We start from the raw sequence: 22824 nt of genomic DNA, 5'->3' as shown, positions 1-22824 counted from the left end.
CAGTCTGTGCTGCTGAAATGAGAGACCTTCAGTGGGCTCCTTCATCCCACCCCCACACCGCTCTCCCTTCACTTCACTTTCTTCCCTTCTGTTTTTTAAACTCCCCATTTCTCGCTCTCATTTGGTTTTGCTCCTCACTCAACTGCACAAGATGTGGTGAGATCACACGGAGGCTATTTTATCTCCACTTGTGTGAAATAATTTAATTAAACAAAGTCACAGCTATGCCTAGCATATCCAGATCATAACATTTTTACTAGTGTATTGAGAGCTGCAGTAGATACAGTAATAAGGAGTCGTGTTTCTAATGCAGCGGCGATGATGGCTTTTAGAGAACTCGTAGATAACCTGCGCTTTAACGTCTTTAATGTGAACCCTAAGTATAGCCGTATTCACTGTGATTTCATTAAGGTCGGGGGAGTTGGTCATTTATTTATTATAGTGAATATTTTAAAAAAGAAGAAAGAAAAACACTCGAGATGTTATGATGTGAAGGCCTTACATGTTGTTCCGACACTACTAGGTCTTATTTGGCTCCAAATTAATTTCCCTAACCCCATATCAATAATATTTAATTAAAGTGATACACTATTGATCACCATACAGTCATTTTTGCATGGTAATGAATGGTTAAAGTGCTGTGGCATGCAAATATGAACCCCAGTTTAATTCTCATTGGACTGCATCCTTATAAGTGGTTTGCAATGTAATATGCAATCCACTGATGGCTTATTAAGATCTTTACAGTCATTTAATCTGAGACTGTGGTCAATTATATCTCTCTAGAGTAGCATTGCAGTTTAATTTGATATAAACAAAACAACAGGCTGTGAAGCTGTGGTCATGATGGAAGCTGATACACCCTCCCTCACTCTCCACAAGTCGGTGCTGAAAGGGAGACTGGGTCCTGCGTTGCATCCTCCTCCCGGGACTTCCTGCGTTGTTTGCAAACAATAAATAATATTAATTTCACACTGGACACCTTCTTCGGATCAATATTTATTGACTTGGTGATTCCGTCTTAATAGGGTGCATATCCTGGGGAGTGTAATTGTGCAATTTTAGGGAAGGATGCCCAACAGTTTATTAATCTGTAAACAGCAGCACGTCACGCCCAAGTTTCCTTATTTCTTATCAAGCCATCAAAAGCTAGCTGCTCTGAAGCAGTCGAGGTGATACAAAAGAAACGATGGCTCAGTCTTGGTTTTCCAATTGACTGCAGGAGAACAAGCTGCATCGAGTCTGGGGATATTCTAAGTCAAGCCAGTGGTGGAGAGAAAATTAATTACAACACCACAGATCGATGAACAACTGAATGTGTCAACTCTCCAAAGAGCTGTGATTGCTCATTGTAGTCTGATCGAGGGAGCAAAAGAGAGAGACGCTGGATCCAGAAGACTGTGGAAGAGGTTATGACCTGCCTTGACTCGGCAAGCTGCTCACCACAGCAAGAAAACACACTAATAATTCGTTTAAGCACATGTAGCAAGCCCTGCTTCTTTTTAAGAAAATAATATGACCGACTGTGCATTTATATACAGTGACTGGAAGAGGCAGTCTCCAGCTTGCAGCGTCTGATAGGACTCAGAGCAGATTAGCAGAATGAGAAAGTTCATTACGAACAACCTCACAAGTGACCAAAGCTGAGTCATTCCCCTTCCATTCAGCTGCTGTACATCTGCCTTCCCTGGCCCGCCACATTCACGCTGCCTGTCAGCAGTGGATAGTGAACCATAGGGCCTTTCTTTATTTCAGCATGTGCGTGCATGTGTCTGTGCTTTGTTCTGCCATTCCGACTGTGACTCTGACCTTTAGCGAGAGATGCTGGATAGAGAGAAGGTCTTAATGAGTTTGCATAATAGCTGAGCTATCTATGAAATCATCCATCTGCATGAGCCCCATAATTAGCTGGTAAGACAGTGGTCCAAGTCCTGTGCTTTCACTTATCATTCTGCTGACTAGTATGTGGGAGTGGAGAAATGGATAAACAAAGATACGATCCCCACCACCACTTCCATCACCACCCCCTCCCCTTCTGAAGTGTATTAATAATCTGCTGTCGATTTTTGGCAGCGTTGTAAAAGGCACGGCTGAAGAGTCTGATAATCACTCCACTGACACCCCCAGAAAATGAGGAAAAGCTATCTGGAACATAAGTCACATCCTGGTGTGAGTTTGCTGACAGGTGTACGCTCTCACGGGAGTGCTAATCCTCGTGCTTCTTCGCCCATGTTTGTCCATCACTGATGCACACGCAGACGCACACGGACAATCCAGAGGCATATGTAACTGAACCTCAACGACATGCAGATGTGATTTGTGTGAATCTGTATGCAAAGCACTCATGTGATTCCTATCCTGCATAGCTGAATGTCATATCCATCATTTTCATGTAAGGCAGAAGATGTGAAAAAAAAGAAGAAAAAAAAACCCAAATTGCGTGGATGTGAATGAAATCATTTCCATTTTTATGCGCATTTTCCCAGCGCGTGGTTAGTTTTGCGTATTATAAGATATGTATTGTTTGTCTAAGAGAAAGCAGTAGGGCGCGCTCAGGGCGCTCCGATCCCAGCGTGCAGGCAAAATCCGTTCCTGGTTTTGCGCCTCCGTCCATCGCAGCTTATACCTTCCCCTGACTCTAAGCACTTCAGCATTGCTGTGCAAGCAGATGTTCTTTCTCCGATGCCAGTTCTCTCCCTTTTCGCATTTGGAGAAGGTATTCTTTCGCGCGAAGGCAGCAAAGTGAGAAGAAAGAAAGCAAAGAAACACCCTCCTCGGCTCCGAGACGGAGGGAGAGTTGTGAACGGATAGCTGCTTTTGGAGAAATACAGTAGACTACAGTAAGACCCGCGGAGGCGAGAGCGAGGCAGCAGTTTATTTACCACACCTGTGATGCGTTGTTCTGAGCAACGAAGACGCACGACCGGGATACTGATGGCCACGCTACGGCAGGAGGATATGTGCTGAGGAAAGGACTTGGGCGTGAGGGGAAAAAACAGAACAGGCGTGAAGTGCTACAGAGGACACTCTCCGGACCTTTAAAAAGCCCAGTGTGCCCGTGTTTCGTCTCTGCTCTCTGCCTTTTTGTAAAACTTAGGTGATAGAAAAAAAAAAACCCCACGAAGATGCCCTTACTTCTGGGCCCCTTTGTCCGCTGTAGGCTCAGCGCCACGCTCCTTGCGCTCTGGCTCGTCCTCTCTGGCTTCACCTGCACTGGTGGTGAGTTGGGCTGCAATTAAACTGTTTCGGCTTTTTATTATTTGTATTTTATTTGATTTATTTTACTGGTAAACAGTTTGTGTGTTGGAAAACCTAGAAGGCTTGCACGTGACAAGTTGTTTGCTGGTGTTTTTGTCGAAATTCCGGTGCGCACGTTGTTGGCGGTCGTTATTATTCCCTAATTTGCTAGCACCAGCACTCGTCAATTAGCCTACACCTTCAAGGTTACGGGGGGGGGGGGTTCAGACGTGACTACCAAGGTTAAAACTTACAGACAAATGCCAAATAACCTCGTCCAGCTTTCTTCTTCTTCTTCTTCTTTTTAAAATTCGAAGCAGCAACGAGAAGTTTATGGCACGCGTTTTTATTCCTGCTGTCGTGTAACTTGGGGCTTACACCTGCCCGAGAGAGGGGGAAATCAGAACTATAATAAAAAAGATGATTGGGGCAGACACGGGGCCCGCGGACAATAAAAGCTCGTGCCCAGTAACGTCGCGCTCCTTTCCTCCTGCCACATAAACAACCTTCAGTAACGCCACCCTCGTGATTGTCTTATTAAATCTCCGAGCTCTGTGTGTGTGTGTGTGTGTGGAGGACACCGTAGTGTAGTCACAGCCTCTCCGGCTGGCTGCAGACAGCATCGTTCAACTCCACGTTTCTCTCCGGCCAGGAGTCATTCCTGCTGCATTTGCAGTATGCTGACAGCTTTACTGAGTTGGTAGACGACCTACTCGCACTGATGAGTTAGATTTTATGGTGTAGCTTGGCCAGACGTTCCCCGATTGCATGCAAATGCACTAAACAATCATCAACAAGATAGGTGGACTAAAGCACCGAGGATGGAAGTTTCTCACAGCAGCAAAATCCTTTTTCGAAAAATGAGCTATAAGATACTCTTACTCTTTTAATATTGATTTTTTTTTTTTTAAAGGAAAAATGTTCTCATGATCACAACCAGCTGTGCAAATGCCTCTTTCAGTTTTGGACAAATCCAACTCAACCGAGTGCTGTTCACTGACCCCTAATATTCACCATGGTGCACAATCAAACCAGCCATCTAACGTCCACATTAGTTATTCAGCCAATGCAGTCAATTTCACTGTTGCTCATAACGCATTATTTCACAGTTCAGCACTTGGACTGTTTAAAGCACTTTATTTAAACATTCCCTCTGATGCTAAATATCACCCTGACTGTGCCACACAGCTGGAAGCTGCTGGTGAGTATCCAAAACCCAAGAGTTTCCGCACACCATTTGCCTCACGCTCGTATCCAAACTGTTAACCTTGCTTTGGACGGAAGGCAAAACATGTTAAAGTTGCTGTATTTGTGTCTTGTGCTTCAGGACACCGAGATGATGAATTCAGCGGGCTTTTTTTTTCCTCCCTTGCATTAATTAGGGTATAATTATGAATATATTAGGATTAAATAAACAGTCATGCTCGAGGGACCTCCATATATCAAGCTAAGTAAGTAGCAGTGTGCTGGCATTTACAAGTCAGTTTGTGATTCATGTTGGAAGTGATGTGTTTTGATGGGGTTCCTGGGTTCTATATGGGTGGCGTGGTGGTTCAGCGGCTTAGCGCCATTGCCTTGCAGTAAACTGTTTTGGTGTGGAGGTTACGTGTTCCTGCCGTGTTCATTTGGTTTCCTGTGCGTGCCCTGGTTTCCTCCCACAATCCAAAGACCGGCGGTTGTAGGTCGATTTTCAAGACTCTGAATTCCCAAAGGTGTTTGCAGTTTCTTTGTTCGCTCGGTGATGGACTGGAGCTCTAACCAGGGTGTTTCCCTGCCTGTCACTCACTGCTTTCTGGATAAGGCTCACAGCTTTCTCATGACCCCTGAAGAGAATATATTATGTATAGAGGGAGATGGATGTGGGGTTAATTGTGAAATTTCTTCTCACTTCCCCGTTCTTCTGTCTTTCTTTTATATCACATTTCCTTCCAGACCGCTCCTCTCCATGTTTCAGTCTTGTCACTACATCAGGTCAGTACAGGCAGCCCTCCAGGCACCTATCACAGCTTAGTGGCCACTTTTTTTTTTTTCTTTTTTTTTAAGGCTAAAGTGAGATCCAGAAATGAATCGGAAGGTAATTTGGAAGCCAATTCTTTCGACATCAGGACTGGGACAGACTCGGCCGAGTTCAGTCGAGCTGTCCTCTGTAGCGAGGCAAAGAGCTGACTAGGCATTCGTCAGTATCAAAGCCGGCTTGTCTTTTTTGCAGGGAAACATAACTCACTCAGTAATAAAGGTAGGCCTGTCAATCTAAGTTTGAGCTAGCTGAGCACTTTCCCTTTCACTGTGTTGTGAGTGATCTGACGGGCCGGACAGAGGGGGTAGGTACGCTTTCAGCCTCAGGAACAAAGAACCGTTCTGATTTGCCAGTTTGTGTGTGTGTATGTGTGTGCGTGTGTGTGCACAGCACTTGATGTTTTCAGTATGCAAGGTGCATGTGTGTTGTTTTTGTGTATGTGGGAGGGTGTTTCCACAAGGATTTGCATACATGCATTTCTGCTGTGTGTGTGTGTGTGTGTGTGTGTGTGTGTGTGTCTAAGGTGGATGCCTGCAGATTAGTCCAATTCCTGTTCCTTCTGTGTTTTACCCTGTATTCAAACTTTGGTCTGTTGCCTGTTATTAATGTCCTGTTAGTTCCTGCATGCAGCAAGAATCAGAATTATTTGTTTGTTTTTCATCTGCCCAGTGAGAACGTTGCCAAGCGATAGTTGTCTGGTTCAGCGAGGGAGCATGGGATTTGGTATCAAGCACCTTCCTAGTTGTGCGAACAGTCACCTCAGAGCAATTTCCACGGGGTGTAAACCTTGTGCTGATGCAAGGGGATGGCCATTAAACGACAACAACCACAAGTCTGTTGCATAATACAGCAATTTGTGAGTCCCCGTTTCTTAGTACAGTATTGTAAGGGATTCTCTTGCCAGATGTCTCTCATCATTCTAATGTGAATCATCCCAGAGTTGTCTTTCTCACAGCCAGTTTTGTCTCTCCTCATTGACTCACTAAAGAATGCGATAAGGAGAGCGAAAGCAGAAATTAACATAATTTATTGGGGGAAATTGCCTTCTGGTCAGAGGAATTTAAAACCACTTCGTTTTTGTCCCGTAGCTAATGCATGGCAAATGATCGCCATGTATTTGCAGGGATATGGTCTTTTACGGGGAAGAGATAATTTACAACCAGAAAGAGTTTTCGTTCCCTGCAGTCGTGGGAGATGAATACAAATGACACAGACAAAGGGGGGAGACTTGAACAGTGGTGGGAGGGAAATTTTTGTTTAAAATTATTTTCTCAACTGCTGATACACGGTAAATTAGCATGATGTACAGATGCAGAACATATCAAGCGAGGAGGCAATTACACCAAGGGAACGGTAAGGAATTAAAACGAATTCTCTCTTGAGGAGTACACATGCGTGCAATGAATTTAGCTCGCAAAATTTGAATTGGATGATATCAAAATGACGGAGCAAGCTGGATTGCTTGTTTCCGAGAACGAGCGGATCAAATGTATTGCATTATTATTCACTTTTAATCATTTGTTTGCACGGCAGAAACGGATGAAATGAGTTAATCCCTTTCCTGTCCAAGTCTCGCAAAAGTCATTTTCTCAGTTTGAGTTACCGTGATTAATGAAGGCTGAGATAATAGTTCAGAATGAATGAATAAAAGGTAAACAGTGCACGTCAACAAGGGTCAGCTTTGAACAGCGGAGGAGCACGCTCCATTTGGTGACAAATTCCCAAGCGCCTTATCTTTCAACAGGCTGTGTCCCTACACTTATCATTTGCAAATGGCTATCTTGAGGAGTAAAGGAAGGACACATGGAGGATGAACCTGACAGAGGGGGAGGAGTTTGGGTTTATTTTCTGCAGTCTGTGCAGAGGCCCAGTGAAGGCACTACATCTCTGTCAAACTCTGCCCTTTTGTTTCAATTACCCCATTTCTATGATTCAGGTGTATGTGAGAGCACTTAGGGGTTGAAGTTGGGCTTTTTCCCTCCTTGAAATTTAGCACGCCATAGTTAGTATCTGTGGTTTTCTATCTAGGTAGCATAAAACTGACCTTTCACCCCTGATGTGGGATGAGATTACCCTGTGTCCTCAATGGAAACCTGGACAATAATTCACAGAAGGTCACAGCATCTGACAGTGTACTGTATCAGCAGTTTGTAGAGTGCGCTCAGTTTCTACTGTTGTTTCTCCTGCTAATTGTCCTGTAACAGCAGTCTATGGGGGCAGAAATTGCCTCTTTATTAAGAACCAGCCAACGTTTTGGCAGATTTGATAACCCCTTGTTATGTTTTATTGCTAGAAGAATTTGTGGTAATTTCTGTGGGAAGAAAATCACGGTGGTCGAAATCTGTGGGCTACATCTGCCAGTCATCAGTTAATTTCCTGTGGTTACCACTCCCATATCCTTTAACATCAGATTCTAAGTTTGCACCCATCAGTTTTGTGGTGTTTTGCCAGTGTCAACGTTTGAGCACCGCCTCTGAGGTCGGTGGAAATGAGGAAAGGAGTGCAGCTGGTGCTGTGCTGGTGGAAAAGGTTAAGAGGCTGTTAAGTTGAATCCCGGGTCTTTCCCTGGACGTTCTAATCAAATGTTATTTTCCCTGGAACTTTTGTCTCTCACTTCCTGCATCATGAGGGGGAAGGAGATGTAACACAGAGCTTTAACCTTTGATGCTGATCTGTTCTCTTGCTGTTTATAAAAAATAAAATAAAAATAAATGTGAAGACCCGTGAATATTTATATCCCAGAAATTATTCACAGTACGACATTTTTAGTGCTGCCAGTGTATTCTGTAGTTGCATTCTCCAGTTTCTTGACCATGACTTTGGTGACTTTTATTTAACCAGACTACAGATGGGGCCATCCAGAGCTGTGCACCCTTACTGCAAATCTGCAGTAAGAAAAATTAAATGTGAGTAGAACATGAGTACCACTGAGGCTCTTCTATCCACACTGATTTGACTGACCCTCGTTTAGGCATCGTCAGAGGCAGCTGTGTCCCAGTCAGTAGCACAGAGGAGCTCTGAGCAGAGCTGTTGGACAATCTTCGCCGGGCTGATTTACAGCAGGAATTTACAGTAATAGTAAAATTCAGAAAAATGGTTTTCATGTAGCCTCAGCGTGAGGAAATCAAATAGTTTTTATGTATTTATAGTAACACTAGGAGGCTTGATCATCACGGATACCATTAATAATCGGAGAACAACAACAGATTTGTGTGATTTTTAAACAGCTGTCTGTGGAGAATACACTTCATTACTATTAGCGGGAAAATAAATGTAGGGGTACCAACATGACGTCTCGGAGTCTGTGTGGGCGGGTGTGAGTGATACATGGGAAAAACCCATCTGAAAACACTCTCTTTGGGGATTGGCCTTGAGATGCAATCTTGTGTGATAAGGCTTTCCTGTATTTGTTTTTACTATACATGATGTACTGTCTGGTTGCTAACACTGCACAGTGAGAATAGCAGTGTGTTAGGAGACGTTTTCAGGTCTTTCCTGTTCTCCGGGTGATCAATACTCTTCTCCAAATGGTTAATTGGCCATCAGTCACTGTCAGAGGAAGTGCGTAGAAACCCAGAGGTGTCTTGGTGCAGCTCATAATAAGAGCCTGTCCAGTCCTCTGGGTCCTCTCTTGGCCTTTACTTCAGGCCAGGTGGTGGCTGGGGAAAGCAGATCTGAATGCAATATGGAGAGCTGTAGATTAATAGTTTCTTACTAAGGCCACCAGGGAGCGATGTGAAAGCCACTTCCACTTCATCACACAGTTGACTGGATGGAAAGAGTGTAAAGCTTGCAGTAGGAAAGGAAGCTTAAAGCAGTGTGAAGGTCATTTGACGTGGTCACACGTTGAAAAGGTTTGACCAGATTTAATCAAATTTATTGTGTAAATGTTTCATTTTTTTCAAATTCTCTTGTCTGTGTGGCAGGTACAGTCGTATGCACGTTTGTGGCAACCCAGGGAAATTACATGTTTCGGTGTTTGTTGTTGGGTTTTTTGGTTTGTTTTGAACGGAACTAAAGGAAATCTGTGCTGCAACAGTGTAATAAAAAATTAGCACTTTGCACTTCTTCAAATGCTGCTGTTTTTATTTAATGAACTAAAAAAAAAAAAATTGGGTTTGGGTAGCCTTGTACCTGTGAAGTCACAGAATTTCATTAAGCTTTTTAAGTCTTAAAGGCTTTAATTGACTCAGTAGGACTCATTAGAAATAATAGCTGATGGTAACATTGAGCAATGACAGGTTCCTCCAAGCAAATGCTGTGCATCTAAAAGCTACTAAAGGTTTAGAGGGGGGGGGGGAGTGTTATTTGGTCCAAAAACAGCATCTATTAAAAAAAACTTTCAAGTAAAACTGAACCTTTGCAGGAAAGGCCTCCAACCATATTATAATATTTGTCAGTTTTTCATACAATCTGACACGACCCATGTGTTACTGAAATAATGTTAAAGAGTGTTTGTGCCTTGTGCAGTTGCATTATTAAAAAAAAGAATTTAAGTAGTTAATTTACTACTTGCTTTCCAAAGGAACATTTCTTCTTAAGTTCAATTAAAATGTACCAATTTTACTTTTTGTTTAGTTGGTTTAAAAATGAATTTACTCAAAAGATTATGAAAAGCTGAGTTTTGTGGTTTGTTTTTGGGTTTTTTTGTTTTTTTTCTTAGTTAGGAGAACTTGAAGATGTTGTATTGTCAGAAGGCAAAGGTCCACGTTTTGGCATGTTCCCCATGCCCCATTGCTCTTTACACTAGACAGCAACTAGAACACAGCTGTAATTAAGATTTGAATATCAGCTCTGAACATGAACATTATCTTGAAGTGATTAATTCATTGCCACAGGAGTGTAGTAATGGTGGCCTTTATTTGTAGCTAAAACTTAACACTATTCTCTGCTAAAAAGAACAGAAATCTCAGCATAAGCAAGTTCATTTCAGCACTAGTATAAATTAAGCTGCACTGTTTAATCTGAGTAATGACATTGTTTGCATTTCCAAGGTGCCTTGTTAGGGCCCAGAAAAAATATCTGTTTGGGGTTAAAATGGCTCCTTTTTTTTCTGTCTTTTAAAAAATGTTTTCACATATTAAATAGCTCAATTTTCTATGTAATCACGGTGAGGAATTCCTATACATTTATTCACATTGCTGCTAGAGGCCACATTTTTAAAAAATGTAACTGCTTGCACAAATGCCAATAGGGCTGTTCTTTTTTTTTTTTTTTTTTTTGCTGAAAGGCAGTCTAGCACAAGCAGAAAAGGCTCCTATGGAAAAGCATACTTACAACCTTATGACTAAAGGCAGAATGTTAAGTATACAAAGTAACATATGGAAAAGCCAGCGTTGTTTTAGAAACATGTTCTGCGAACAGATGGAGTTGAAATGGAGATCTTTGGCCACAGTTACCAAAGGTACGTTTGAAGAACAAAGGAGCAGTAATTGATGAGAACAACATTAACGACAGAAATGTACATTTTCTGCGTTTGTGTTGTGTGGCTGTCAGATACTGCATGGAGGGAAGAATGTATTCAACTAAACATCAGAATATTCTGCATGTACAATGTAGTTGACTTACCCAATTCTCAATACTCAATTTGTTACCAAAACTAAATACTGATATATTTAAGCATAAACTACTTTATCAAAAAGTAAAGCAGACTGTTTATTTAAAATGTTAACATTATATTGGCAGGAAACGGGGTGAAATGTTACGGTTGTTGCCGAGTAGCCTGCTAATCTTATGCTAACGTTATTACTTAGCATAAAGTTAGCTACAGTACGTTAGCTTAAACATTTATGTAAATCCCGCTATTGTAAAGTGTAGCTATGTCTTAAAAAATGGTAATGTGTATTAATGTTAGACAAGGTCAATAATTTGATGTTTTGCGTGTTAAACTGAAACTTACTAAACTTGAATTCTTCAAACAGATCTCAATGCCACTCTTTTAGGTGCTTTGCTAAATTAGAAGCATTTCCTTCCTTGTTCTGCAAAGTTTGATAGTATTTTTTTACATATTGTGTTTTGTAAAATTAGTCGTCACCCCTTGGTCACTCGCCAAGTCGTGATAACTGCAAACTGCTTCAATACCCAACCCTTACTACCTTATCAATGAGTTGGGGCGGAGTTATCATGGAGGTAAGCACCAGTTGCCATATTTCATTTGCTGTGCTTGTGGGGATTCTTCAGTATGTAAGGATAAACTATAATACTTTATTGTTTTCAGAATTTTGGTATCAAAAGGGTATCACAAGAATTGGATGTAGTGAGATCCCAAGATGCGAGAAACTTCTATAGTCAAGAAGCAGAAACTAAAACTAGGCTGGCTTCTATAAGAGGAAATAACTTAAAAGCCGTTTTTAAAATTCACCATAAACTATATTTAAAAAAAAAACAAACCCAAACTGAAGCTTTTGGAATAGTTCTCACAGTCCCCAAGCCTGAACAGGAGAGATTAAAAAAACACTACCGTATGTGCATGTAAGGCAGCCAAAAATCTTTCTGATATTTATTTTAATAAGCTCTGGCTTATTATGGCGTCTGAAGTTTCACATATGCTACATTTGCTCTTTAATGTCTTGTGTTAAAAGCTGCCATTTTCACTTAAATTATTATTGAAAAAAACAAATAAATTATAAGATTTTAAATTCCACAGGAAATTATGTATATATTTTTTCGTGTCTGTTCCATTGCTATTTGTGAATTTTCAGCAGCTTCCTCTTAATTATACAAGATAACACTTTAAGCTCACTTCACACCTACAGCCAAATGTATGGCTCATTGTTATGCTTTCCCCTATTTAGCATGGCATGTAAAAGACATAATTAGAAATCACCTAAGGCTACCCAGACAGCCCTGCTGGCGCTTGATTGACAAGGGTATCTGAGGGAGGTCTGGCTCAGCCTGAGCCAGAATTTGTCATCTTGAAGTGATTTTGTTGACAAGACAGGAGGCACAGTGACCTTTCCTAATTATATGTATGTGTCCAGGCACCAATGCCTCAGGCAAGCAATTCAACTGAGTCAACAGTGCGCTGACTTTGGGCACACATTCAGGCCCAGACAGCATGTTGTGTAGTAAGGTTACGCTTTACTGGACTTAGCAGTAAACTTGTTAATAATTCAGCATTGATATGACATTACAAATGTCACTTGTGTCATTTTCTGGGGGTTCTTACATTGCTTATAGAAACGTAAAGAAACAAACACAAGGATAAGGTCAGATCCCCTCATTTTTGTTGCCTTCCCCCTTACACTTGTACCTGAAAAATCATTCTGATGTTACTCTTTGCAAGTTGAGCCCCACAAAACATGAACCATTTATTATCCACCCTAAAAGCGTAGCAGCGAGCGAACAACCTCTCTGATCTATGTAGGTCCCCCTATTTTTTTTCTTTTTCTTTTTTCCAAACAAACCATTTCCCGATGTGAAATGAGGTCTGAACATTACAGATTCAAAGCTTAAAGCTAAGCAGCAGATTTTCTTGGCAAGGCCATCAGGAACGCTAGGCTCACGGAAAACACATTCAACTCCTCACTCCAATAGAATTAATCATAACAACACAGCTTCCATTGAGGCTAGAGCCTTCCTTTTTACGGCACGTATTGCACTTGATTACGGCTTCTGTGGATTAAAATGTCCGCTGACAAGGCATTCACGTCGAATCAAAGTGTGGTTTTTGTTTTTTGTTTTTTTTTTCCACACCTGGAGTTTCTTGTCACTGACACTTGAATTTCAAAAACTGAATACAGAGCAGCTCTCCTCCGGCATTGTTGTTAATTGCCTACTGCTTTCCAGTCTTGTGTGTCAGGCAGAGTGGATGCTGAAGGTTTAGTAGTGTTAGTCAAGTAGGCTCTTATAATGTAAAGTAATCATTTAGGGTAGGCCTGACATTGATGCAGTGCTGCATGGTGTTATGGTAAAACATGTCGGACTGAGAACTTTAGAGAAAAAATTATATTTTAAGAATATTGGGTCACTTCATCAATTAAGTATCTTGTAATGAATTGGAGCACTCTGTGGTCATCACCTACTGGTGCCATTAAAATAAGAGATTAATGGATGATCAGTCAATGGTTTTTCTGTTCAGTGGAGTCCCGTGTAAAGCAGCTTTTTATATTAAAAGCTTACACGGTACAAACCCTTGTAATCATGTGAAGTTCTTGTCTCCTTATGGCGTTTGGTTGGCTACATTTGCTCAATTATTGGGCTACTGTAAGCACTATTTACTTTATCATTACGTGCCCGTATTGGATTTTCTCAGCTACAAGTTGGCAGGCAATTAGATCCAATATCTCTTGGAACGAACATCTAACTACAATCCATTTTAAAAACTGACACTGGTAAATGTTTGATCAAGCCTAAGGAAACAAGTGCTAAATTAAAAAAAAAAAGAAAAGAAAAAGGTCTCGAAATTAAACACTGCTCTGAGAATTACTGGTATGCCCAGATTCCCAGTGGCTACCTGCAAATATATGATGTTGCCCATGTAGCAATATAACATTTTCTGGGAAAAAACAAAACACTGAAAACAGCTCAATATGTGGATGCTGGTAAAAGAATGGACACAAATCGAACAATCACAAACACAATGTGAAGCACATGCTCTTTCAATTAGACAGGCAACTAAAAGAAAAACAGCTCAGGGCTATTCACTCACACCTATCTCCCATCCATTATCATTCTTTGCTCCCACCCAAAGCTGTCTTTGCACCTCACCTCACCCCTCCCCAAACACATTTCAGTGGCACACCTATTGAGGGCTCATTATGTTACTAATAGAGGAATCAGTAAATCAAAATCAAATCAAATCACTTTTTATTGTCACATCACATGTGCAGGCACACTGGCACAGCACATGCGAGTGAAATTCTTGTGTGCGAGCCCCACAAGCAACAGAGATGTGCAAACACAACAACACAAACGAGCAAAATACAAGAATGGCCAACCTGAAACTAATAAATATATGTACAATATATAATAGTGTATGCATTTCTGGATGTGTATACTAAATATTTTCCTACGTGTGTGTGTGTGTGTGTGTGTGTGTATACACATTTTTACAAATTAAATAGTAAAAAAATAAAATAATAATAATAATAATAATAATAATAATAATAATAATAATAAAAAAAAATATATAAAAATATACAGAGTTGAGACATGTGCAAAACAAGTGGCATTTATATACAGTGTGGAGTGCATAATGTTGAAGTTCCAGTAGTGAAGCTGAGGTGTCTATGACGTGTTCAGCAGTCTGATGGCCTGATGGAAGAAGCTGTCTCTCAGTCTGCTGGTACGGGACCAGATGCTGCAGAACCTCCTTCCTGATGGAAGCAGTCTGAACAGTTTATGGCTGGGGTGACTGGAGTCCTTGATGATCCTCCCCGCTTTCCTCAGGCACCGCTTCCTGTAGATGTCTTGGAGGGAGGGAAGCTCACCTCCAATTATCCGTTCAGAGCACCGCACTACTCGCTGGAGAGCTTTGCAGTTGTAGGCGGTGCTGTTGCCATACCAGGTGGTGATGCACCCAGTGAGGATGCTCTCAATGGCACAGTGATAGAAGGTCCTGAGGATGCGGGGGCTCATGCCGAATCTTTTCAGTCTCCTGAGAAAGAAGAGGCGCTGCTGCGCCTTCTTCACTGTTTTGTTTGTGTGTACTGACCACGTAAGATCCTCAGCCAGGTGTACGCCAAGGAACCGGAAGCTGCTCACTCTCTCCACAGCAGCGCCGTTGATGGTGATGGGGGTGTGTACTTCTCTGCACCTCCGGAAGTCCACTATCAACTCCTTTGTCTTTGCGACGTTGAGGGTGAGATGGTTGTCTTGACACCAGTGGGTCAGGGCGCTGACCTCCTCCCTGTAAGCCGTCTCATCACCGTTGGTGATAAGACCCACCACTGTAGTGTCGTCCGCAAACTTCACAATGATGTTGGAGCTGTTAGTGGCTGTGCAGTCGTAGGTGTAGAGTGAGTACAGGAGAGGGCTCAGTACACACCCCTGTGGAGCACCAGTGTTCAGTGTGATGGGGGATGAGGTGATGCTGCCCAGTCTGACCACCTGGCGTCTGTCAGACAGGAAGCTAAGGATCCAGCTGCAGAGGGAGCTGCTCAGTCCTAGATCCTGCAGTTTCCTGTCCAGCTTCGAGGGAACGATGGTATTGAATGCTGAGCTGTAATCTACAAACAGTAGGATGTTTGAGAGAAGTTGTAAAAGTGCAATAAACTAAACTAAACGGGTATTGTTTAGTTTGTCTTTGTTTGGCTGGGGATTGTAATCCTTGCCTATTAATGGGGCCGTCTTCTGCAGTGGAAGGAGTTTCAAAACGTAAGGCTGTAAATGTTGCCATACAGATTCAATATGTGGTGATAGAAGCTTTTGTTCAGTAGGTTTATGTACCTTTGTTTGGCTCACAGGTTGCCAGTTAAGTCCAACTGTTGCTGTAAGTTTGGGAACTACTGTATATGCTGACATAAGCATTACATTTTCATGTGGGCGGATTTATTGAAATTGGGTTCTCCAGCCTCCTTTGTCAAAGACAGCATGATCTCACCATACAGCCTCCACTCCAGCCTAACAGATGCTACTTTAGCTTAATTGGACACTGAATAATGTGTATTTTCTAGTATGCTTTTTATGGACTTGAAAGTGCTTTTACAGATTATTGATTGTAATTTTGCCGTTGCTTCTTTTGGGCACTGCTGGCACTGTTCAACACATTTAGTCAAAACAACAAAGCTCGGTTCAGTTTGCTCATTTAATTAATTTGCCTACATGGAGTTGAGGCAGGAAGACATCTGGTGACCAATAAACAAGGATATGCAAAGTTATTTGTTGTATGGGGCTGTCATTTAATGAATGTGAGTTGGTGTCCAATTTTATGGGTTGATTGAATGTATGCTGGCCTCTGATCAAGCTCGGCTTGTACGATGTTGTTAACAGCTTCTCTAATGACTTCATCCAGCCTTTATTTATGTGCCACAGTAGCAAATTTTCCCTCCTAATTCAGAACATCTCATCACTCATAAGCAGAAGACACTTTAGAGTCTTATTCATCTTAGTTATCCAAGATTTGACAATCTAATTGGAGATGACAAGTCAGTTGGAAACATAACAGTTCTGAAGCACAGTGATTTTGAGAAGGGGCTTGTGCAGCTGGTTTTAAAAGCCTAAATCTCCACCTTTTTCTGGCTTGCTCAGGCATGTGAACGCACAGGAATTGGTCACAAAATGTTGCCAAATGTCTTATATGTGTTTAAAGTGCCGTGTAGTAGGGCTGCACGATTACGCCCAAAATTACAATAAGAATTATTTTCATTAATACTCAACTCAGTTTTATTTACATAGCACCACATCACACCAGCAGCCACCTCAAGGAACATTTTATTATAAGATAAAGATCCTACAATAATACAGAGAAAACCCCAATAATAAGACTATGCCCTATGAACAAGCACTTGGCAACAGCAGGAAGGAAAAACTCCCTTTTAACAGGAAGAAACCTCCGGAGGGGCCCAAAAGCTGAAGACTTTTAAACACTCTAGGAATCTCAAATAAGCCTGCAGTCCAAGAGCAAAGATGATATGGTACTTTGAGGTCTTTAAAATAAGAAGGGGGATTATTGAATATAAATTAATTATTGAAGAATACTGAAGAAGAGACGAATTTTACATTTGATTTTGGAGGCAATAAAGAGAAGCTAATGTGGGACAAATATACTCTCTCTTTCCTGTCCCTGTCAGTACTCTCACTGCAGCATTCTGGATAAACTGAAGGTTTTTCAGGGAGATTTTAGAATGACCTCATAATAATGAATTACAGTAGTTCAGGTTAGAAGTACAAAATGCATGAACAAGTTTTTCAGCATCACTCTGAGACGTGATATTTCTATTTTTAGAGATATTGTGCAAATCCAAGAAAGCAGTCCTACATATTTGTTTATGATGCATATTGAAGGACACATCCTGGTCAAAGAATCCAAGGTTCTTCAGCGTTACTAGAGGCTAACTTAACCTCTCAGGCTCAAATTAAGTTTTTGTTGCTAATGCACAAAAGAATACCTGCAGTTGTACTTCTTAGTAAAAAAAAAAACCTCATAAAATATGTATGTGGGGTAATCAGGTTGTTAGCTTTTACTTGTTACAAATCTGCAACGCCTGCCTTGACAGGGTTAATGGCATTACCTAGATATTGAGGTTACAATTACTTTTTGAATTATTTATTGATTTAAGTGACAGAAAATGTGTTTTTTGCTCTGTCGCATTAACAGAACACTGCTTTCACATCTGTGCGCAAAATAGGTCCTTCCAGTTCACCTAAAATTAATAACAATTAAATAATTATAATTAATAATGAATTTGGTGTGTCTCTTAAAAAGATAAACACAAAGAAATCAACAAGGTGCTACATTTTTCTTTTAAGTTGTTACATTTCTGTTAATCAGTCTTTAGAAATTAATCTTTGCAGACAAATAATAGAAAGTCCTTCATTCATTTCACCTGCACGATGGATATGAATAAAACGGCGTGCTTGACAGCTGTGAGGTCCCTCTACATGTCCCCTACAGCGTTTTGCATACAGCACTGATATTGCCACTTTCGAAAAAATAACAGCATGAGGGGATAACAAAGCTTTTGTCCTGCACGTTGACCATTTTCCTGAAACATTTATTGCTCACTGGGAGTAGTGGACTGATTTCAGGTGGATACGGTGACATGCTTTTATGGATGTCTGAATTGACGCTGGATGGATTTACATTGTTTTTGTGTGTTTTGTGGCCTCATGCATTCATCATACTGCAGTTTGTGGAGGGTTTAATAACTTAGTTGTGTTGCTTTGTGGTGCAGACACAACTCTACAGCTCTTTGCATATCATTTTATTCTTGATTAACATCCCTTCTGCTAATTCCAAAGTCTTTCCAAACAGCGGATGCTGATCTGCTTCAAGGGACAAGCTTTTCACCTCCTGCTTGTGTCAGACATTTGATTTTTGTTGTCTTTTAACTTAGTGTTACTTGTCTAGACTAGTCCAGGAAATTTCAAGCAGCATAGTGCAGGGAACAGCTGTGACTGGCAGATGTAGGCATGTGGTCAGGCACTGATTGTGGAGCACTTGATTTGCTTCTGCTTTGCATTTTAATTGATGGAGGATGTATTTTAAATATCCCTTAAAGTTCATTTTATTTTGCAGACCTGCTGTACAGTTTTGTGAATAAAAATGTCTGTGAAATGTAAAAATAATCATAAGTGAAGTAATGTAATGCTGAGTTATGATCTGTTTCCTGTAGCTATTTTGATTGTGCCAACATGGAGTGAAATCTATGAACTCCAGGCTCCCGATCTTGTCAGGAATAACCATGTGTCTGCATTGTACACAAGAAAATTTTCATTTAAACATCTAGAGTAAGGACGTTTTATGACTCAGACAGTTTGGAGGTTGAATTTCAGAGTTTCAATTTCAAAAGTCTTCCTTTGTGTCAGCAAGAAAACACCGGCCCTACTCTGTATTGTTAAAAGCCACAATAAGTGAGTAACACAGAAGTCCTTCATCTGTACTGAAGTGTTTCACAGAATTTCACGGACAATTTCTTAGACTTCAAAAAATTCCCAGTGTTGTAGTTATAAACCTTCCAGATTGAGAGCTGCAGTCTTCATAGATTCCTTTTGGTTTCAGAGCTTCCAACGGGACCTTTAGATGAACTCCCTCAGTCTTTTCGTACAGGGGTCTTGTGGCACCAGGGGGCTCCACTGAGTCAATGTGGTCTGGCACTGCAAGGGGAGTGGTTCAGGACCAGGTCCGCTTAATCCTTACCTGATATGACAACTTAATAAAGGCCCAATAATCCTCCATGAATAGTCTCCCTCTGGAGGGTTTAGGGGTCTCCGGACACTGGGAAGTATTTTTCTAAAGGTCTTATTACACTTCTGTATCACCATTACTGTCTTAAAAGACAAGCAGGAGGAAATGAATAGATTGCAATGTTAGGAGAAAGAGATCAAGGGGAGGGAAGTCAGCAGAAAAAGGTTTTCCTCTAACCTGTTATTTATAAGCCTCCCCACCTCCCCTTTGTTGAGCGGATATATCTTTTTTAATTTTTTTTCACTCTCTACATGCACAGCAAAACAGCGAGCAGGTGCAATGTGTCATCACGTCATGCTTGTTATTAAAGAAAAAAGATCCTGGAGACTTTAGACCTCATTTTGAATCATCCCTGTAATGTGTGGCAGAACTGCCGTCAATACAATTTAAAATTAATTATTTAATTTATTTATTTTTTACTGATAACTCAGACAGATTGGTTTCAGGCTAAATTGTCAAAAAGCCAAATGCAGTTTGCCTTAATTTTACTTTTTTTTTTGGCCTCGGACTCGGTGTGACTTTGTGTTGATATTTCCTCTAACTTTTCTGGCTGAGTCAGATTGCTGCTGAAAGTGTCATTGTTAAACTTTTTCCCCTTAGATACATATTTTTCAGTTATTTTCCTGCAGAATTGTTACTGTGAAATCCCAAGCTTTTACACAGAAGAGCAGAGTAATCATTTTAAGAAGATCATTTGCTGCTCAAGAAAAAAAAAAGTCTTTTATCTTTGTGCACTCTGCTACGGAAGTCTTGAAGTCCTCCCCGTGCACATTTGTAAGAACGGATTTGTCCCACTCGTGTTCAAAGGATCAAGATGAAATTGTGAAACAAACCAGTCCCGTGTTTAAAAAAGGACCTCCGTACTTGGATAACATTTCTAAGATCTTACAAAGACTCTTTTCTCTTGCCTCAGCAGCCTTCAGCTTTGCCTCTTTATCGAGCTTTTCTTACCTTTCAGATTTCATTTTATTAATCAGCGGCATAGCTTAGTCTTCTCACTCATTACAGGATCCTGAGAAGCTGACAGGATCATTAGGAAATACAATTTTTGTCTTCTTCTGTGTCAGCTTTATCTATATAAAACCGCAGATCAGACTTCAAATATGAGTCAAACACATTCCCAGCACTGAGCTAAGTAGCACAGTTTGGTAAAGATTCATGGGTCAACTTTTTTTCCCTCCTCCCTCAAACATAAACTAAAGCATTATCTGTGCCCATGCTCTGTAACAGGCTGCCATTTTGTGTTAAGCCAGCATTGATGCAGAGCGCCTCCACAGCCTGTTGGAAATTGCCAGCGCCTAAAGCAAACAGTAGGGCCTCGAGTCCCACAAGTATGAAGCAGCCAAGTAAACCCATTAACTGCCTATAGAGTGGTTTGTGCATTTGTCTCCACATGATAGTATCCACAAATTAACCGCAAGCTGACTTTACTGTTTGCTTTGGCGAAGTAAAGTAACCACAGAGGGGTCAAACAACACTTCAGCCATTCCGCAGATAAGTGACGTGAGTGAAGCCTATTGCTACATTTGTGATGAAAGTAGTGGGATAAATGTGTGGACTCTGCAGACGTGCTTAATTTCCAGTGTAAAAGTTGCATTGTGTAAAGTGCAGTAATGCTGGCAAATCACAGCCTAAGCATTTCGCTTGGAAGATGTAATTTGACAAGTCTGCAGCATTTTATTTTGGGGCACTGAGGCATGATACTTTCTTACTCTGAATACTTCAATCCCCCCACCCCACCTCAGCCCTCAAACATATGATGCATACTGTACAAATTATTTGAATCGCCAGAAGGTGTTTGATTTATGCTGAGTCTGAGCTATCAGCTCCAAACAGGCCATGTAGCTTCTCTTATCATCTTACCCAGCCGCTTGCACAATTTCTGCATGTTTTTTTTGAGCTCAGCCCTAAATGTGATGACAATAGTCATGAACAGCACATAAAGACAAAAACTGCCACTTGCAGCAAAATGAGTGCCTCCCCCTCTCGCTTAAATTTTTTTTATTAAATTTTTTCCTGATTCCTCTACAATGTGTTTGACAAGAAGAGCTGGCAGTGTTACACGGTGGCACAATTCAGGCTGTCGTGGGCGATGCCCACCCCGGCCCCTGTCACGCAATTAGCTTTCTGCTTTCCAGATAGCGAGAACAAAGGTGAACTCTGAGGAACCGAGGCTGGGTTCAGTCAGAGTGGATGGGTGTGTATGACACTCTGATGACTCCAGGGCGCTTTTCTTGACCAGAGGAGTCGTTGGCTGTCACTAAACATCACTGTCTTCCTCCCCACTAATGGCATCTCCAGATTGTGCTACGGTGCTATGAGGAACAAAGGCTGGTTGTATGAGATACAGAGGCGGGAGGGGGGGAGAATAGAGCGACCCCATTAGGGGCTGCGGGCTGTGGTTTGTGACAGTGGCTGCAGACCTATAGAAGTGTCATGACAGATATGAACCGAGGAACAATTATGGGGTGATGTGCTTGAAGCTAAGCTGTCCAGTCCTTTAACAATAGCAGGGGGACAAAAGTGGTGAATGAATAGCAGAGCAATAACATTTATTCTCACTAAGGTGTTCGATCAACACACAGATGCATTCACATACATGCAACTGTAGTTTTTTAAAGCATGTTAGGCCTCGGAAACTGCTAAAATTAAGTAATGATACGGGAGTAATCAAATGTTAGTGTTACGCTTCCCCCTTTTTTCTGTGATGTTTTATTCATGAAGTTAAATTCAAAAGGTGAGGGTGTTAACAAAACATAGCCAAATGCAGAATAACAACAAAATGAAATGTTATGAAGAGTAATTTGTAATTTTCCTGTGGCTACGGAAATGGATAAATTCAATTGACGGAGCTGAATATTTTTCCTGGTAATGGCTTGCTTCTGAATTAATTTTTATTATATGCAAATTTGCATTATCCTTCCAGTAATCAATCTAAAATGGCATATTTTTTTTGTACTGCTGCCAACAGTAAAATATGAGGCAAACAGCAGGAGTGCAATGATGTGATCCTTATAAAAGTTTGGTTGGCGTAAAAGAGTCACTAGGAGGCAAAGTAAATGGCGTGTTTTTCGAAACACTTTTGATAGTGATGATAGTCCAAATAGTGCCGCTGTAGTTGGGAATCACAAATCCTTAAACTAAATCTAAACATGCCGTTCCTTATCTTTGCGCTCCCTTTAATAGCTGAACTTAGTTGGATTGAATAACAAGGCCAGAATTCATAATAGTTTAAAATCACACGTAGCCCCAAACTAACAAGAGAAAGCGACTGACGTTAATGTACTGTTTTAGCCGTCAGTCTCTCCAGGATATTCTTAAACTCATCCTTTTATTGCCCGTGTCACCGTTTTTGTCCGAGGCTGACTCATGAAACATAATGTGTTCTCTGGTTTTAGCTCCCCTTTTTTTGGAAAAAAATATCTTTTCCTCATTTCGTCTCTTATTTGGAGCACCAAGGTTATTTTTTCCCCCCGCATTTTTAATTCAAGTCCCGGGGAATATTGTGTGCAAAGTCAGAATGCTATATGTGCCATGTTTCTGCAAAGCATTGCAGGAGTACAACACTTGGCATCAGCGTTGTCACAGTAAATCTCTGTCTCCATGACACTTGGAGTCAAAACATGAGCCTGGAAATGCAAGCCCACCCCCCTCGCAACACACAAACACACTCACACACACACATAAATGTCAAGATATTTGCTAGTTCTCTTTCCGGGGC

General features: G+C 41.1%; 1 protein-coding gene across 3 annotated transcripts in view; it reads left to right on the top strand.

Annotated features, from left to right (window-relative positions):
* The first annotated feature begins 2619 nt into the window (after positions 1–2619).
* The window catches only part of unc5a (unc-5 netrin receptor A), a 153846-nt gene continuing 133641 nt past the window's right edge, over positions 2620–22824 (top strand). For all 3 annotated transcript variants that reach the window (XM_086310347.1, XM_086310343.1, XM_086310335.1), the window contains exon 1: positions 2620–3219. In XM_086310347.1, coding sequence (XP_086166473.1) covers positions 3126–3219 — 94 coding nt within the window. In that variant the 5' untranslated portion in view covers positions 2620–3125. The remainder of the gene's footprint in view (positions 3220–22824) is intronic.

The sequence above is a fragment of the Aulonocara sp. 'chitande type north' Nkhata Bay genome, linkage group LG2 (assembly GCF_057382095.1).
Source record: "Aulonocara sp. 'chitande type north' Nkhata Bay isolate Kocher_YH1m ecotype deep benthic linkage group LG2, A_spYH_male_GT1.1, whole genome shotgun sequence".
Taxonomy (NCBI): Eukaryota; Metazoa; Chordata; class Actinopteri; order Cichliformes; family Cichlidae; genus Aulonocara; species Aulonocara sp. 'chitande type north' Nkhata Bay.
This window is presented reverse-complemented; position numbering and strand designations above follow the sequence as displayed.